Source organism: Anomaloglossus baeobatrachus, chromosome 8 (assembly GCF_048569485.1).
Source record: "Anomaloglossus baeobatrachus isolate aAnoBae1 chromosome 8, aAnoBae1.hap1, whole genome shotgun sequence".
NCBI classification, from domain to species: Eukaryota; Metazoa; Chordata; class Amphibia; order Anura; family Aromobatidae; genus Anomaloglossus; species Anomaloglossus baeobatrachus.
The window spans coordinates 172845546-172864904 of NC_134360.1; the positions used below are offsets into that span (position 1 = coordinate 172845546).

General features: G+C 45.5%; 1 protein-coding gene across 1 annotated transcript in view; it reads left to right on the forward strand.

Moving 5' to 3' along the window:
- The window catches only part of DPH5 (diphthamide biosynthesis 5), a 67418-nt gene that overhangs the window by 15382 nt on the left and 32677 nt on the right, over positions 1–19359 (forward strand). The window contains exon 3 of the mRNA XM_075320977.1: positions 15329–15437. Coding sequence (XP_075177092.1) covers positions 15329–15437 — 109 coding nt within the window. The remainder of the gene's footprint in view (positions 1–15328; positions 15438–19359) is intronic.

Consider the following 19359-nt stretch of genomic DNA (forward strand, 5'->3'; position numbering starts at 1 on the left):
TGATTGTGTGTTCTGATTGTGTGTTCTGATTGTGTGTTCTGATTGTGTGTTCTGATTGTGTGTTCTGATTGTGTGTTCTGATTGTGTGTTCTGATTGTGTGTTCTGATTGTGTGTTCTGATTGTGAGTCTGTGTGTGTCTGTGTGCTGATGTGTGCGGGTGTGTGATCACTGCAGGTCCTGCCGCTCAGTGTCGGGTGAGTGTAATTGCCGGTGTCTATAATGAAGTGTCCTGCAGTACTTGTTACCTTTTTAGCTGCACGGACACCTCATTATAGAACCGCAACTAGGGCTTATTTTCGGGGGAGGGCTTATATTTAAACCTTGCTCCGAAAATGCTGAATATCCCTGCTAGGGCTTATTTTTGGGGGAGGTCTATGTGTGTGTGTATATAATATATATATTTATATATATATATATATATATATATATATATATATATATATATATATATATATATATATATATATATATATATATATATATATATATATATATATCTCTCGTATTTTTCGCTTTATAAGACACACTTTTGTTCCCCCAAATTTTGGGGGAAAGTAGGGGGTGCGTCTTATAAACCGAATTATACGGATTATATACTGCAGTGTCCAGGGGAGGTGGGGGGGCGCTCTGGAGCGGTGCTGGGGGGGCTGGAGAAGCTGCGGGAGGGAGCCTTTGATCTCCTGCTCCCGCTCATATAATATGCACAGCCGCTGTCCATCACTGTGGTGCTGAAACCGCACTGCGGCGATGGGCTGGGGGAGCTGCACATATTATATCTGCCTGTGCTCCCTTTGATCGCACATGCACCCCTATGTTAGCTATGGCCCCCATGCTGCTGCCCATAGTAAAATAAAAAAAACTCTTTACTTACCCCTCCAGCGTGTCTCCCCGGTCTCCCTCCTGGTGCTGTGATCAGGCACGCAGACATTTTACTCTGCTGTGCCGATCACATGACCAGGACCGTGAACCAGGAAATGCAGGCAGAAGGCCGGAGCTCAACTCCAAGGAGGGGGACACGAGGGAGCACAGTGCTGGAGAAGGTAAGGAAAGAGTTTATTTTACTAAAAGCAGCAGCATGGGGGCGATATCTAACACAGGGTGATGTGTGCCAGCCACAGGGGGCCGCGTGTGCCAGCCACAGGGGGCCGCGTGTGCCAGCCACAGGGGGCCGCGTGTGCCAGCCACAGGGGGCCGCGTGTGCCAGCCACAGGGGGCCGCGTGTGCCAGCCACAGGGGGCATGTTGCATCACTGGGGGACATGTGCCAGCACAAGGGGGCTATATTCAATATAAGGTGGCCATATCCAGATTAAGGGGGCTAATTTTAGGATTGAGGGGCTATGAGGGACATATACTCTATATGACTAGTTAGAAGGACACTGGCATTATAAGACGGACCCCATTTATTAAAAAAATATTCTCAATTCCTTCACCAAATTTGGGGGTGCGTCTTATAATCCGGTGCGTCTTACAAAGCGGAAAATACGGTGTGTGTGTGTGTGTGTATATATATATATATATATATATATATATATATATATATATATATATATATATATATATATATATATATATATATATATATATATATATATAATATATCTATGAAATAAAAATTATACTGTCAATGCAAATCACTGTAAATCTTCCCCTGTAAAGACATAAAACAAAAAATGTGGCTATTATATAAATGTAATTTTTAAATATATTACTCATCCTGTGAGGTCATAAAGAATAGATTGAAAAACATGGGGGAAAAAACCTTATTTCCCTTATTTTCCTATTGATATTGCCCAATATCAGAAAAAAGAGCGAATATAACAGGGACATAAAAATGAATCTCCATGTATCACGAAAAAAAATGTAAAAATGACCTGAATTGCCAAAAGAAGAATGTTTACAGCGCTTTAGTCACATGAAAAAAAAAGGGCTTATTCAGGAACAGGGGAATTGGCCCAGACATGAACAGGTTAATAGATCAATATTGAGCAGATTATTTCCAGTATTGTTGATGCACTATTGTGTATGACAGCGATTAATATCTGCGCTTTCTGCAATTTTTAATCGGACATTGAGTGATAAGTTGCTATTTCAAATGTATTCGGAGACTGTGAGTTCCCCATGGACAATGCAGTTCTGGGGGCTCATTATCCCACCTTACAGTCTGTGCAGACCCCTGACCTGTACAGAATAAGGAGATGGCTTCTGTAGATAACACGCCCCTCTCTGCGGGTCCAAGCTGTGTTCGCACTCATTAATGAGGCTCATGGTGGTCACTTTGTAGTCAGCACATGGTCTCCTCTCCAACATCCCCGGATTTCATTTGATAAGCAGTGATCCTCATCTATCCTAATAGAAAACATCTTTGTCATCTCTGCAGTGTCAGTATCTACAATACACTGCTTTTTAATTTTTTTTTTATTTTGGACACTTTTATCGTTTTTCTTTTTTATTATTATTTGTAATTTTTTTTTTTTTTTTTTTTTGTAGATTTTAAATTGAAAGTAATGTATTGGTTATCAAGTTCTTGCTTAACAAGAGATTGATGTATCTATCATTGGAGAACAGGTGCCTGGCTGACCTTTAGGGGTATCTGGAGAGGTCAAGGGGCACTTCATTTGGGAAAACCATGCAACATCAAAACTGAAAGGGATTTAATCCAGTGCAGATCCGGACGATTGGAAATCTTAATTAGTAGGTCCACATAGGGATGTTAATCACTGTATATCATCCACAAAAAATCTTTAGTGAAAATCCACCTTCATTATATTTTCTTTTTTTTTTTTTGTTTGTTTTTTTTTAAATTTTTATATTTTGATTGACTCTTAGCAGTGAAACACGGATCAGACATTGCAGTGCAAAGTGTCTTTTTTGTTTCATCCGTTTTAGTAGGATCCCATACACTTTCATGGCACATGCCATGTCACATTGGCAGAGCCCCTGAGGTGCCAGCACAGCAGAGTGTCCATTAGTTATTCTATTTTACAAACACCACCCCTCAATAAATTCATCTAGGGGTACAGTGAGCAAATTAGAAAATTAACACCACAAGTGCTTTACAGACATTTATTCCATGAGCCATAAAGCAAAAAATGATTACATTTTTTTTACTAAAATTTTTTAGCACCAAATTTTTAAATGGTCCAATAGGAAAAAATGGTCCACATAGTTTGTTATGCAATTTCTCCTGAGTACACCAGTACCACATATGTGGTCAGAAACTACTTTTCAGTCACAGTTCAAACCTCAGAAGGGAAGGAGTGCCATATTATAGCCCAGATTTTGCTGTTATGGTTTTCGGGTGCCATGTCACATTATCAAAACCCCTGAGGTGCCAGAACAACAGAACCCAACCCCAATAAGTGACCCCATTTTACAAATTACACCTCTCAATCAATTAATCTAGACGTGACACCACAGATGTGTCAGAAAATCTTATAACCATTGAAGAAAAGTACATTTTTAGCAGACAAATATGGTTTTAGCCCCATATTTTACATTTGCACATGGGAAATGGGTAAAAATGGCCCCAACATTTGTCTCACAATTTCTGCAAAACGTGGCAATACCCCATGTGTGACTGTACAGTACTGCTTAGTCTTATGGCTAGGCCCAAGAGGAATAGTTTTCAGACACCATATACAGAGCCCCTAAGTGCCAGAAAAGCAGAAACCCCCTCAAGTGACCCCATTTTGGAAATGACACCCCTCTGGAAATTTATCTACAGGTGTAGTGATGATTTCACCTCCATTGGTGTTTACCAGAAACAAACAGAAATGAATGTAATGAGTGAAAATTGGAAATCTGCCATTGTAATGCTCAGTACATTGTTGTACCCGTATATTGTGTCCAGTTATTGCTTCTGGAGACACACACCCTGTAAATTAAGTGGGCTTTCCTCCAATACAATAATGCCAAATGTGGACACTAAATGTGGTTTAGGCACATTGTGGTGCTCAGAAAAGAAGGGGGGGCATTTTCATTTGGGAGCATTGGGTGTGGGTTTTGCTGGATTTCTTTTGAGGGGAGCTTTAGCCTTTGTCTTACCAGTCACATGTAACCCCCATATATTTCCAATGACAGATGATGTATTTGAGTGGAGACTTTTTTTGTGGATTGAGTTGAAGCTTTATTGGGAACATTTTACATAAAAATTTGGATCACATTTATCCTGTGCTCTACACTGAGCACATAAATGGCAGTTTCTATCTAAATCTCCGGGATGACATCCCAAAAGGAATCCATTTACAATAATGAGGCAGCAGAGTTACTCTGTACTCCATCTGGCCTCTGATTACCTGTGTTCTTTTCAGAAGTGCACAAAACTGGTTGACCGCACCTTGTATACATCACTGAAAAGAAAGACACCTCTAGATCATAGGCAGACCCAGTGCAAAAGGATTCCCTCTGCCTCATTATAGGGAATCTATTGTCAGGAGTTTTGTCTGAATCACGTTCAGTATTTCAGAGATTTACCTTAATAATTGGTGTACACACTCAGTGCAGAGCACAGGATAAATGTGAGCCAAACCTTACTGCAATCTTTAAGAAGTAAAAGGAGATGTACATTATCTGGTTGACTCCTTTGCTGCTAGAAAAGTACTCATTTCACGCTATTGTAGTATTGATTAGTAGCTTTATTATGCATTTCAAATTCTTACTGAACTCCGTTTAAACATAGCCTACATACAGAAATAAATGGACAATTCTGGGGTTAAAATAGACAGAGGAATGGTAAATAATCAAAGACAGCCTACTGGGTGTGAATGAAGTGTGTGGTATACATAAGAGACAATGATATCAAATATAAAGTTAAAAAATAGATACAAATAATCTATACATACTGCAATCTTTGGGAGGAAGGATATGTAAATCAACAGAAGGTCAAGAATTGACTTTATTTATTTTTTGTTTCCTTTGCGGTATATCGTATTTTTCGGACTATAAGACGCACCAGACCATAATACGCAGCCTGGTTTTGAGACGGAAAATAGGAAAATAAACTTTTAAACAAAAAATGTGATCATGACACACTGTTATGGGGGTAATGTCTCCAAATTCTCTACTAAGGTGCCCCATCCTGGTAATGATCCTCCAAACTTGTATATGATTCCCATGCTTGTGTGTGTGTGTGTGTGTGTGTGTGTGTGTCTGTGTGTGTGTGTGTGTGTGTGTGTGTGTGTGTGTGTCTGTGTGTGTGTGTGTGTGTATATATATATGTATGTATGTATGTCCCTCATCCTGGTATGAGCTCCCATCCTGCTATATACCCCTTCCTGGCATATGGCCCCATCCTGCTATATACCCCATTCTGGCATATGGCCGCATCTTGCTATTTAGCCCATTCTGGCATATGGCCGCATCCTGCTATATACCCCATCCTGCTATATGCCCTCATTCTGCTCATAATATGACGTCATCACTGCGCGCACCGCTAGTCTCCACACACAGCCGCATCCGGCAAACAGGAGAACGAGCGATGCTGCATGGATTGTGGTCGGTGAGTGTACTGATTCACTGCCCCCCACACTGATGATGATGCGCGGGGAGCAGTGAATACAGCCACACATGATCACTCCTGGCTGTAGTTTCCAGGGGTGATCATGCGGGCCGGCTGTTTACTGTGCGCGCATCTTCCGCCCACCTGTCAGCGCCGGCTTCAGCGCTGAGAGATGATGGGCGGAATGATGGGCATGCATATTAAATGAGCGGGCCCACGTGGTCACGGCAGGTGCTGCTACAGCCTGCTCGTGCCCCCGATGACCTGCGCCACCTCAGCACCCTCATTCCCCGCAGCCGTACATTCAGACTATAAGACACACCCTCCACTTTCCCCCAACATTTGGCGGGAAAAAAGTGCGTCTTACAGTCCGAAAAATACGGTAAGTAATTAGATGGTTTTATTCTTTGGGTTGTGACTTCTGCTATATTTTGAGTTCTATAGTTTCTCTAGGTTTCTGCCAACAGAGTCATGTGAGGGCTTGTTTTTTGCAGGGTGAGTTGAGATTTTTACTGGTACCATTTTCAAACACATTTTTGAATCGTTTTTATTCGGATTTTTGGGAGGCATAATGAACATGAAATTGCAATTCAGTAATTGTTTTGTTTTTTTTTTGTTTTGTTTTGTTTTGTTTTTCATCATTCGCGGTTTGGTAAAAGTAATACGACCGATTTATTCTTTGGGTCAGTATAATTACAGCGATACCACATGTATATCATTTTTTTTTTCTTTTGCCACTTTTACACACATCTATTTATAGAATTTATAGAAAAAAAATGTTTTTGCATCACTGTATTCTGAGAGCTATAGCTTTTTTATTTTTCTGCTGACGGAGTTTTCTAAATAGTTTTTAACATATAAATCTGAAAATTGTGATATACATTTCCCCCTCTGAGCCAATACTTTGTAGGACCCCCTTTCACTGCAATTACTTCTGCATGTTTTTTTGGGCTATGTCACTATCAGCTTTGCACATCTACAGGCTGAAATTTTTCCTTATTCTTCTTTGCACACAAGCTCTAGCTCAGGGAGATTGGATGAAGACGTCTGAACAGCATTTTTCATGTCTTGCCACAGATTCTAAATGGGCTTTTAGTCTAAACTTTGATTGGGCCATTCACAAACATGAATATGCTTTAACCTAAACCATTAAATTGTAGCTGTGGCAGTATATTTAGGGTTATTGTCCCAGTTTCAAGTCTTTCTTTTTCGCTCCTAATTGGGAGACCCAGACAGTGGGTGTATAGCTACTGCCTCTGGAGGCCGCACAAAGAACTACACTTAAAAGTGTAAGGCCCCTCCCCTTCTGGCTATACTCCCTCCCGTAGGAGTACAGATTCCTCAGTTTTAGCTTTGTGCGCAAGGAGGTCAGACACGCACGCATAGCTCCATTGTTTTTAGTCAGCAGCAGCTGCTGACTATGTCGGATGGAAGAAAAGAGGACACATATAGTGTCCCCAGCATGCTCCCTTCTCACCCCACTTATGTCGGAGGTGTTTGTAAGGTTGAGGTACCCATTGCGGGTACAGCGGCAGGAGCCCACATGCTGATTCCTTCCCCATCCCTTTTTACAGGGCTCTGGGTGAAGTGGGATTTACCGGTCTCCAGGCACAGAGACCGTGCTCCATCTACAGCCCCTGGAGAAGATGCTGGATGGAGCGGAGTACATCAGGGACATGGCCCTGCATCCTCAAGGTACTCTGTGTCCCCGTGTATCTGGCGCTCACACCGCAGCATGCTGGGTGTTGTAGTGCGCCGGGGGACAGCAGCGCTGCGGCGCCTGTGCCATGGCCTCATTCAGCTTGCTGAAGCAGGCACATTTATGGGAATAGGACGCGCCGGCCGCTGGGACTGCGGCGCGGCTGGCACTTGTAGTGCGCCGGGGACTTCAGCGCGGCCTGCGCTTTTACGGCGGCCGCGCTGATAACTACAGTCCCCGGCTTTTGCGGCCTGCTTCCTTTCGTTCCCGCCCCCACACCTGCCAGTCAGGAGAGGGGCGGGACGCTGCCCACGTCCAGAACTCGGTCGTGCCGGCCGCTCGAACAGCGGCGCGGCTGGCACTTGCGGTGCGCCGGGGACTTCAGCGCGGCCCGCGCTTTTACGGCGGCCGCGCTGATAACTCGAGTCCCCGGCTTTTGCGGCCTGCTTGCGTTCGTTCCCGCCCACAGACCTGCCAGTCAGGAGAGGGGCGGGACGCTGGCCAGGGCATCAGCGCTGAGGGCTGGAGTCGTTTTTACATACTCCAGCCCTCACAGTCAGCACAGAGGGGACACTGTTCCCGCACTTTTGTTTGGGAACTCCCACGGACCGCCCCTCTCCACAGTAGCCGGCAGCCATTCTTGCAGACACGCTGAGCTGCAGAGGGGAGCCGGGGAGACCCAGACAAGGCATTCAGCAGCCTCTTACCCGCTGTTCAGCGGGCGGTAAGCAGCCCTCAGGGCTCACCCCCTCTTGTGCTCGTAGTATTCTTAGTATTTTGTTGCTACAAATACTTGGTATTACATAGCGCTGGTCGCCCTTTGGCTATAGACTCTCTCACATGCAGAGAGCCAGCAGCATGTCGCCCGTAAAACGCAAGGGTGCCAAGGCACAGACATTGTATGCTTCCTGCACCGCATGTGGGACTTTTCTACCGGCAGGCTCCACGGACCCCCATTGTGTGCAGTGCTCGGCCCCTGCGGCGCTTGCACAGTCGGGACCTCTGCTGGACGTGTCCCAGGGTGTACCACCTGTGAATGCTGTCCAGGTGACAGGAACTGAGTTTGCAGCTTTTGCTGACAGAATGTCTCTCACTATGTCACAAATTCTTGACACATTGCGAGCTAGGCCTGTACTTCAGACCACGGACACTGTGCATGTATTGCCCCCTGGTCCCCCTCAGCTCCTAGCTCCGGGACGGGCATCTACACCTCAGGGTGAAGACTCTGACTCGGACGATGGCCCCGGGCAGCCTAAGCGGGCTCGTTATGACGGGCCTTCACATTCATCTCAATGGTCTGGATCCCAGCGGGATGAATCTATGGGTGATGAGGCGGATTTAACTGATCAAGATTCTGATCCTGGGACCGCTCTCAATCTAGATACACCAGATGGTGACGCAATAGTTAATGATCTTATATTTAACATCAATAAGATGTTGAATATTTCCCCACCAGCTCCTCCTGTAGAGGAGTCAGCTTCGCAGCACGAGAGAATCCATTTCAGATACCCTAAGCGTACATTAAGCACTTTTCTGGACCACGCTGACTTCAGAGACGCAATCCAGAAACCCCACGCTTATCCTGAAAGGCGTTTTCCTAAACGACTTAAAGATACACGCTACCCTTTTCCCTCTGAAGTGGTCAAGGGTTGGACCCAGTGTCCAAAAGTGGATCCTCCAATTTCCAGGCTTGCAGCCAGATCCTTGGTTGCTGTTGAAGATGGAGCGGCACTTAAAGATGCCACTGACAGGCAGATGGAGCTCTGGCTGAAATCCATCTATGAAGCGATTGGAGCGTCATTAGCGCCTTCTTTTGCGGCCGTATGGGCACTCCAAGCTATCACGGCCGGGCTTGCGCGAGTCGACTCTGTCACACGTGCATTTGCCCCGCAGGTAGCACCATTGACCTCGCAAATGGCGGCATTCGCGTCGTACGCGATTAATGCTGTTCTTGACGCTACAAGCCGGACGGCAGTGGCGTCAGCCAACTCAGTTGTTTTGCGTAGGGCTCTGTGGTTGAGACATTGGAAAGCAGATTCTCATTCCAAGAAGTGCTTAACCAATTTGCCTTTTTCTCGTGACCGATTGTTTGGAGAGCGTTTGGATGAAATCATCAAACACTCCAAGGGTAAGGACTCTTCCTTACCGCAACACAGACAAAACAAGCCCCAACAGAGGAGGGGTCAGTCTGGTTATCGGTCCTTTCGAGGACAGGGCAGGTCCCAATTCGCCTCGTCAAAAAAGACTCAAAAGGACCAGAGACGTTCAAATTCTTGGAGGTCTCAGTCACGCCCAAAAAGACCAGCCGGAGGAACCGTTGCCAAAACGACGTCCTCCTGACTTGCGGTCTCCGATGCCCACACCCGCGGTCGGTGGGAGGCTGTCCCACTTTGGCGACATTTGCCTAGCAAATGTCAAAGACCGTTGGGTGAGAGATATTCTATCTCACGGGTACAGGATAGAGTTCGGTTCTCGTCCGCCAACTCGTTTCTTCAGAACTTCTCCTCCACCAGACCGAGCCGATGCTCTGTTGCAGGCGGTGGCCGCTCTAAAGGCGGAAGGAGTGGTGACCTCCGTCCCTCTTCAGGAACAGGGTCACGGTTTTTACTCCAATCTGTTTGTGGTCCCAAAAAAGGACGGATCGTATCGTCCCGTCCTGGATCTGAAGTTGCTCAACAGACACGTAAAAGTCAGGAGGTTCCGGATGGAATCCCTACGCTCCGTCATAGCCTCAATGTCTCAGGGAGATTTTCTAGCATCAATAGACATCAAAGTTGCGTATCTCCACGTGCCGATTGCACCAGAGCATCAGCGTTTCCTACGTTTCGTCATACACGACGAGCACCTACAGTTCGTAGCGTTACCCTTCGGTCTGGCAACAGCCCCCCGGGTCTTCACCAAAGTCATGGCAGCAGTAGTAGCTGTTCTGCACTCGCAGGGTCACTCGGTCATCCCGTACCTAGACGACCTGCTTATAAAGGCATCCTCTCAAGAAGCATGCCAACACAGTCTGAAGGTGGCGCTAGACACTCTCCAGACTTTTGGGTGGATTATCAACTTTCCAAAGTCTCATCTAACCCCGACCCAATCTCTGACTTATCTTGGCATGGAGTTTCATACTCTATCAGCGATAGTGAGGCTTCCACTGGACAAGCAGTGCTCGCTACGGACCGGAGTGCAATCTCTCCTTCAGAGCCAGTCGCACTCACTGAGGCGCCTCATGCATTTCCTAGGAAAGATGGTAGCAGCAATGGAGGCAGTCCCGTTCGCGCAGTTTCATCTGCGCCCTCTACAATGGGACATTCTACGCCAATGGGATGGGAAATCGACGTCCCTCGACAGGACTGTCTCCCTCTCTCAGACTGTCAAGGATTCTCTACGTTGGTGGCTTCTCCCCAACTCATTGTCACAGGGAAAGTCGTTCCTTCCCCCGTCCTGGGCAGTGGTCACGACAGATGCGAGCCTATCAGGGTGGGGAGCGGTGTTTCTCCACCACAGGGCTCAGGGGACGTGGACTCAGGAAGAGTCCACCTTGCAGATCAATGTTCTGGAAATCAGAGCAATCTACCTTGCCCTGCGAGCCTTCCAACAATGGCTGGAAGGCAAGCAGATTCGGATTCAGTCGGACAATTCCACGGCGGTGGCGTACATCAACCACCAAGGGGGAACACGCAGTCGCCAAGCTTTTCAAGAAGTCCAGCGGATTTTGACGTGGGTGGAAAGCAGAGCGTCCACCATATCTGCAGTTCACATCCCAGGCGTGGAAAACTGGGAAGCAGACTTTCTCAGTCGCCAGGGCATGGACGCAGGAGAATGGTCCCTTCACCCGGACGTGTTTCAACAGATCTGTTGCCGCTGGGGGTCGCCGGACGTCGATCTGATGGCGTCACGGCACAACAACAAGGTCCCAGTTTTCATGGCACGGTCTCACGATCACCGAGCGCTGGCGGCAGACGCCTTGGTTCAGGATTGGTCGCAATTCCGACTCCCCTATGTGTTCCCACCTCTAGCATTGTTACCCAGAGTTCTCCGGAAAATCAAGTCCGACTGCCAGCGAGCCATACTCGTCGCTCCAAATTGGCCAAGAAGGTCGTGGTACCCGGATCTGTGGCATCTCACGGTAGGCCAACCGTGGGCACTACCAGACCGTCCAGATCTGCTGTCTCAAGGGCCGTTTTTCCATCTGAATTCTGCGGCCCTGAACCTGACTGTGTGGCCATTGAGTCCTGGATCCTAGCGGCCTCAGGTTTATCTCAGGGAGTTGTTGCCACAATGAGACAGGCTAGAAAACCATCCTCAGCTAAGATCTATCACAGGACGTGGAAGATATTCTTAGCGTGGTGCTTGGCTCAAGGGTTTTCTCCCTGGCCATTTGCATTGCCAATTTTTCTTTCCTTCCTGCAGTCTGGGTTGGAAAAAGGTTTGTCCCTTAGCTCGCTTAAGGGTCAAGTCTCCGCGTTATCCGTATTCTTTCAGAAGCGCTTGGCACAGCTTTCTAAAGTACGCACGTTTCTCCAAGGAGTTTGTCATATCGTTCCTCCTTACAGACGGCCATTGGAACCCTGGGATCTGAACAAGGTTCTCCTTGCTCTTCAAAAGCCGCCTTTCGAGCCTTTGAAAGAGGTTCCCCTTTCTCGGCTTTCACAAAAGGTAGTTTTTCTTGTAGCGGTCACGTCTCTTCGAAGAGTGTCCGAGCTGGCGGCGTTATCTTGCAAATCTCCCTTCCTGGTATTTCACCAAGACAAGGTGGTACTGCGTCCAATTCCAGAGTTTTCTCCCAAGGTGGTTTCTTCCTTTCATCTCAATCAGGATATCACTTTGCCATCTTTGTGTCCGCATCCAGTTCACCAATTTGAAAAGGGTTTACATCTGTTGGACCTGGTGAGAGCACTCAGGATTTACATTTCTCGCACGGCGCCTCTACGCCGTTCGGATGCGCTCTTTGTCCTAGTCGCTGGTCAGCATAAGGGATCGCAAGCTTCCAAATCCACCCTGGCGCGGTGGATCAAGGAACCAATTCTTCACACATACCGTTCTGCTGGGCTTCAGATTCCATCTGGACTGAAGGCCCATTCTACCAGAGCCGTTGGTGCGTCCTGGGCGTTGAGGCATCAGGCTACGGCTCAGCAAGTGTGCCAGGCGGCTACCTGGTCGAGTCTGCACACGTTTACCAAACACTATCAAGTGCATACCTACGCTTCGGCAGACGCCAGCCTAGGTAGACAGGTCCTTCAGGCGGCGGTGGCCCACCTGTAGGAAGAGGCTGTATGACAGCCCGTTCATGTGGTATCTTTTTACCCACCCAGGGACTGCTTTTGGACGTCCCACTGTCTGGGTCTCCCAATTAGGAGCGAAAAAGAAGAAGGGAATTTTGTTTACTTACCGTAAATTCCTTTTCTTCTAGCTCCAATTGGGAGACCCAGCACCCGCCCTATCTGTTTTTAGGGTTTCGTTTTTTCGGGTGCACATGTTGTTCACGTTGTTTCTTAAGTTCTCCGATCTAGTTATCGGATTGAATTTGTTTTTGAAACTGTTATTGGCTTTCCTCCTTCTTGCTTTGGTACTAAAACTGAGGAATCTGTACTCCTACGGGAGGGTGTATAGCCAGAAGGGGAGGGGCCTTACACTTTTAAGTGTAGTTCTTTGTGCGGCCTCCAGAGGCAGTAGCTATACACCCACTGTCTGGGTCTCCCAATTGGAGCTAGAAGAAAAGGAATTTACGGTAAGTAAACAAAATTCCCTTCTTTGCAGCCTCTAATATGTTTTTCCTCCTGGATTGCTCTGTATTTAGCATCATCCACCTTCTCATAAACTCTGACCAGCTTCCCTTACCCTGCTGGAAAAAAGTCTCCCCACAGCATGATGCTGCCACCGCCATATTTGACGGTGGGGATGGTGTTTTCAGAGTGATGTGCAGTGTTGGTTTTCTGCCATATATAGCGATATGCATTTAACTCAAAAAGTTATATTTGGTCTGATCTGATCCTTCTTCCATATTATAGCTGTGTCCCATACATGACTTTTTAGAAACTGCAAACAGGATTTATGCCTTGCTTTCAAAAATGGCTTTCTTTTTGCCACTCTTCCATTAAGACCAAATTTGGGGATTATGCGACTAATGGTTGTCCTGTGGACAGATTCTCCCACCTGAGCTGTAGATCTTTGCAGCTCCTCCAGAGTGATCATGGCTGCTTCTCTAATTGATGCTTACCTTGCTTCGGATGTAAGTTTAGGTGGACGGCCATGTCTTGGTAGCTTTGCAGTTGTGCCATTTTTTGATGATGGATTGAACGGTGCTTGTGAAACGTTCAGAGCTTAGGCTATTTTTAATAACTAACCCTAAAAAGTTCTACTTGGTCTCATCTGATAAGAGCACCTTCTTCTACATTCTAGCTGTGTTCCCTACATGGCTTTTGTGCAAATTGCAAACTAGATTTCTTATGGTTTGCTTTTAAAAATAGCTTTCCTCTTGCCAGTCTGTCATAAAGGTCAGATTTGTAGCGTATACAACTAATATTTGTCCTGTGGACAGATTCTCCTGCCTGAGCTGTAGATTCCTGCAGTTCCTCTTGGCTGTTTCTCTAATTAGTGCTCTCCTTGCTTGGAATGTCAGTTTAGGTGGATTGCCATGTCTTGGTAGGATTGCAGGTGTGCCAAACGTCTTCCATGTTTGGATAATGTAAAAAAGCAAAAAAGAGGAATAAATATCATTACTTACAGCAAAGATGGAACTACAGCTGTATATTGCCCAGGCCAAAAGACTACTACTCCAGCAGGATACAGCTTAACCCCCACTAAGTGGAGGCATCACAGGTGCAGGGGGAGCCAATCACACACACGCTTCCAAACATGGAGGAGGCGATTGCTGGATGGTAAATCTGCAAACTGATGGCTTGCATAGAGCACTGTTCACACTTGCAGACGCACAGTCACAAACCCGCAGCCTATTAAGCGACGCCCATACTATTAGATCAGGCGGGCTGCCAAGCTGTACCCCAACTGCATACTACATAGAGACAGGAACTCTAATAGCAAGGCCTAACAAAAAACGGCCTGGCTGTATCCTGTACAAAAAGAGTTTTTTTGTTAGCGTTATGGCCATAAAACGGAAGCCTACAACTCTCGTCACGGGAACCTCATGCTTGTAGGTCCCTATACTATACAAGCATGAGGTTCCCGTGACGAGAGTTGTAGGCTTCTGTCTTATGGCCATAACACTAACAAAATACTTCAGATTTTTTTGTACAGGATACAGCCAGGCCCCTTTTTGTTAGGCCTTGCTATTAGAGTTCCTATCCCTATGTAATGCGCAGTTGGGGTACTGCTTGGCAGCCCGCCTGATCTAATAGTATGGGCATCACCTAATAGTCTGCGGGTTTGTGACTGTGCGTCTGCTAGTGTAAATAGCGCTCTATGCAAGCCATCAATGTGCTGTTCTACCATCCAACAATCGCCTCCTCCATGTTTGGAAGTGTGTGTGTGATTTGCTCCTCCTGCACCTGTGATGCCTCCACTTGGTGGGGGTTTAGCTGTATCCTGCTGGAGTAGTAGTAGTCTTTTGGCCTGGGCAATATACAGCTGCAGTTCCATCTTTGCTGTAAGTCATGTTTGGATAATGGATTGAACAGTGCTCCATAAGATGTTCAGAGCTTGGGCTATTTTTTTTTATTTATTTATTTATTTTTACAACCTAACCCTGCTTTCATCTTTTCCATAACTTTATCCCTGACAAGTCCGGTGTGCTCCTTTGTTTTCATGATGCTGTTTGATCCCTAAGGCTCTCACTCAAACCTGTGAGTCCTTCACAGAACAGTCACTACGGATTTTATTTAGTGGTATCTGACTACAGGGGGCTTAATACAAATGCACATCCCAATTTTCATATTTATATTTTTTAACAAATTAGAAAACCATGTATTATTTCCTTTACACTTCACAAATACTTGCTACTTAGTGTTGGCATATCACATAAAGTCCCAATAAAATACATTAAAGTTTGTGGGTGTAATGTAAAACAATGTGTAAAAGTTCATGGGGTATGAATACTTTTTTCTTGGCTCTGTATTTATTATTCTATAAATTCTATTATTCTATTTTTTAATGTTTGTTTATTGTGTTTTTCTTTCCAGGGCAACAACACACAGCGATCTAGTACTGAGAGCCGCTAAGGCAGGAATCCCGCACCGGGTGATACACAATGCGTCTATACTGAGCGCTGTTGGCTGCTGCGGCCTTCAGGTGAGCGCACACTCATACCTATGGAGTGGAGTCACAATCTGGTAGGCTTTAGTCTATGCAAGATTTTTAACTGTATTTTAAAGCTTAACTTCAGTGTTGTAAGATTTTTCCCATTTTGGTATATAAAGCTCGATTTATAACTGTTTTAGCAATTTTCAGATTGAGGTTTCATATTCCAGTTTTTAGCTGAAGTTGAAAATATAAAGGTAATCTGTCATCAGGACTTCACCCCCAAGGCATTTATACACACATGTAGCTCTTTCAAAGACAAGTCCAATAATACCATTACATGACCAGTACATTCCTCTGTCACTGAGAAATCTGTGTTTGAGATGATATGCAAATAAGGCGGAAGATCTGAAGCCTCCGTCACTACAGCAATATTCCCCAACCATCTCCACCTCCTTTCCCTTAAGTCACCCAGCTTAACCCCTTCACGACCATGGACGGATATATCCGTCATGGAGCGTGTCCCGTTAAGCCCCGCCCCCTCCCGCGGGCAGGCGGCGGTGGTCGGCACACATATCAGCTGTTGTCATCAGCTGACATGTGTGCCTGCTAGCCGCGGGTGGAATCGCTTCCACCCGCGGCCATTAACCCCTTAAATCTTGCTGCCAAAGTCTGGCAGCAAGATCTAAATGCGCACGGCCATGTTTTTTACTTACCGCCGCCCCCACCGGAAGTCACGTGCGTGATCACGTGACTATCGGTGGTTGCCATCGTAGCACAGGGTCATGTGATGATGCCTGCAGCTATGATGTTTCACTTTCGTTTTCCCTCGGCCGAGAGCAGAGGGAAAAAGAAAGTGACTGTATCTGCTGTTTACAGCTGTATAGCTGTGATCAGCAGATAGATAATAGCGATCGGATTGCTGATCGCTATAGCCCCCTAGGGGGACTAGTAAAATAAAAAAAAAAGTACAAACAAAGTTTTTAAAAACAAAAACAAAAAACCTAAAAGTTCAAATCACCCCCTTTTCCCCCCCATTGAAAATGAAAGGGTTAAAAAATAAATTATATATAAACATATATATATATATATATATATATATATATATATATATATATATATATATATATATATATATATATATATATATATATATATATATATATATATATATATATATATTTATATATATATATACACATATTTGGTATCGCCGTGTTCAGAAATGCCCGATCTATCAAAATATAAAATCAATTAATCTGATTGGTAAACGGCGTAGTGGCAAAAAAATTCCAAACGCCAAAATTACGTTTTTTGGTCGCCGCAAGTTGTACGCAAAATGCAATAACAGGCGATCAAAACGTAGCATCTGCGCAAAAATGGTACCATTAGAAATGTCAGCTCGAGACGCAAAAAATAAGCAGTCACTGAGCCATAGATCCCAAAAAATGAGAACGCTACGTGTTTCGGAAAATGGCGCAAAACGTGCGCCACTTTTTTTGGACAAACTTGTGAATTTTTTTAACCCCTTAGATACAAGTAAACCTATACATGTTTGGTGTCTACAAACTCGCACCGACCTCAGGCATCATACCCACACATCAGTTTTACCATATAGTGAACACCGTGAATAAAACATCCCAAAAACTATTGTGCCATCACACTTTTTTTGCAATTTTTCTGCATTTGGAATTTTTCTGCTGTTTTCCAGTACACCATATGGTAAAACTTATGGTTTCATTTAAAAGTACAACTTGTCCCGCAAAAAACAAGCCCTCATATGGCAAGATTGACGGAAAAATAAAAAAGGTACGGCTCTCGGAAGAAGGGGAGCAAAAAATAAAAACGCAAAAACGGAAAGTGCCCCGGGGCTGAAGGGGTTAAAGGCTGTAAGTCAAGGAAGAGGAGACAGCAATGGGCAGGAAATAGAGCTGGAGTGACAGAGGCTTCAGATCTACTATAAAAGCTTAGCTTCATTTACATATACATTCAAACTCCTTCCAGCCATTGTGGGTCTAGGGAGTAATTTGACTTGTACCATAGGTACTGATGATTAGACAGCTCCTGTAACACACAACAGAGAAGATGACATTTTAACCTCTAAGGTTCTATACTTTTGGTCTTATTTATAGATTATAGTTTATTTAGGAAACTATTGAGTTGAGGAAATTAAACTATCTTTACTCCCAGTAGGCAATGGTAAAAGGGTTTTTTGGTCCCAGTACCTGTGCCAGATTGGCAGGGATCATGTATGCATGCTATTCTATAGATTAGGATCAGTGTGTAATAGGGCCAATATTTGGGTGTGTGAATAGGAGGCAAGGGAAGCTGAAGAATTGCCCGGGCTCCTATCTGATAAAGGGCCCCTGGCTTTTACAGGTAAGAAAAAGGACTGATAATGCTAGTCCCAGGAATCTGGAGATACTGAAGAGAAGGGAGCCTGGTATCTGCCCTATAGTGTGGATTTATCTGTGTAGCTCTCAGCCCGCAGGTGTGTGTGTGTGTAGCGCCTAGCCCGCGGGTGATTGCGTGTGTGTGGCGCCCAGCCCGCAGGTGTGTGCCTGTGTGTGGCGTTCAGCCCGCGGGTGCGTGCGTGTTTGTGGCGCCCAGCCCCGCGGGTATGTGTGTGTGTATGTAGCGCCCAGCCCGCGTGTGCGTGTGTACAGTGCCCCGCCTGCGAGTGCATGTATGTAGCGCGCAGCCCCCAGGTACGTGTGTGTAAGCGCCCACCCCGCGGGTGCATGTGTGTTAGGGCGCAGTCCACGGGTGCATGTGAACGAGCATCATCAGATGATTGCATCAGTTTTGCGTCAGTGCAAATTGCGTCAGTGCAAAACCATCATCCTCGGCAGCACATTGCTCAGTGTAAACACGTTATGTGCTGCCAATAACATGATGCTGTATGGCAGAATCATGTATTGGGCATCTTGTGTGATGGTGCAATTTTTCAGCATTTAAGGGGCCCCACTTTTAATTTTTGCCCAGTGCCCCCACTTTATATAAAACCGGCCCTGATACCTGCTAATTGTGGACTTGTCCTTGCATTCAACAGCCAACACCTCTACATCAGTGCAGCCCACCTCCTAATGCACAAGAAGCCCTTCAGGCGAGCCATGCACATCTCATCACCATCAGCTGTTTTTCTTATTTTGGGACTAGACAACCAACAAATCTATTTGAGTGACCCTCAATCGAGCCGTGATGGCAGATGTTTTTTATGGGTACAATGCTTTTGTTCTCAAAGGAGATGAGCAGCTGCCAAAGGTGTGGGTGGCCTTAATATTGGCTCTGGTGCCTATGTGATGCTGTGATGTGGCACCATGGCACAGAGAGCGAGCCGGGTGAAATCTAACATTCAGTATGATGTCTGGGGGCTGAACTACATAAAAGAAGAGTGTGATAGACAGGCAGGCAGGACATTTGCAGTATTGGCCCAAAAGTCTTATGAGTTATTTGCATTTTTTTTTTATTTTCTCTGACTTTTATATTCATTTCAATTGAAATATTCCAACTTTATTGATCCTGGTGTAAAAGTTGTGGTTAGAATACCTGTCTGCAGTTCATGGGGATGGCCGAGCAGATGAAGGACGTTGATATCTCTTGGAGGAAAAGACTTCTATTCTTTCATAACTTCAGCAATAGAAAGTGAAGAGTCAAATAAATACACAAAAAGGGTAACAATTTTTATAATACAGAAACCCTGCCATGAAGTGAGTTTTTATTACCTAAAACTGCGTAAATGTAGTGTAAGTGTGACCACATACTCACTGATCACTGACTTCTCCTGTTTCCAGCCCTGCCCCGCTCCTCTTCTGAGTCCTATATGACTTTTTTTTCCAATTCTCTATTTGTGAAATGGAAGTCACTTTTACATTATAAGTCTATGGAGTGTCAAAATGAGGCACCATAGACTTCCACAGTAAAAGCGACTCCCTTCTCACACACTGAGCCCCGTGTGAACCAGAGAGTCGGA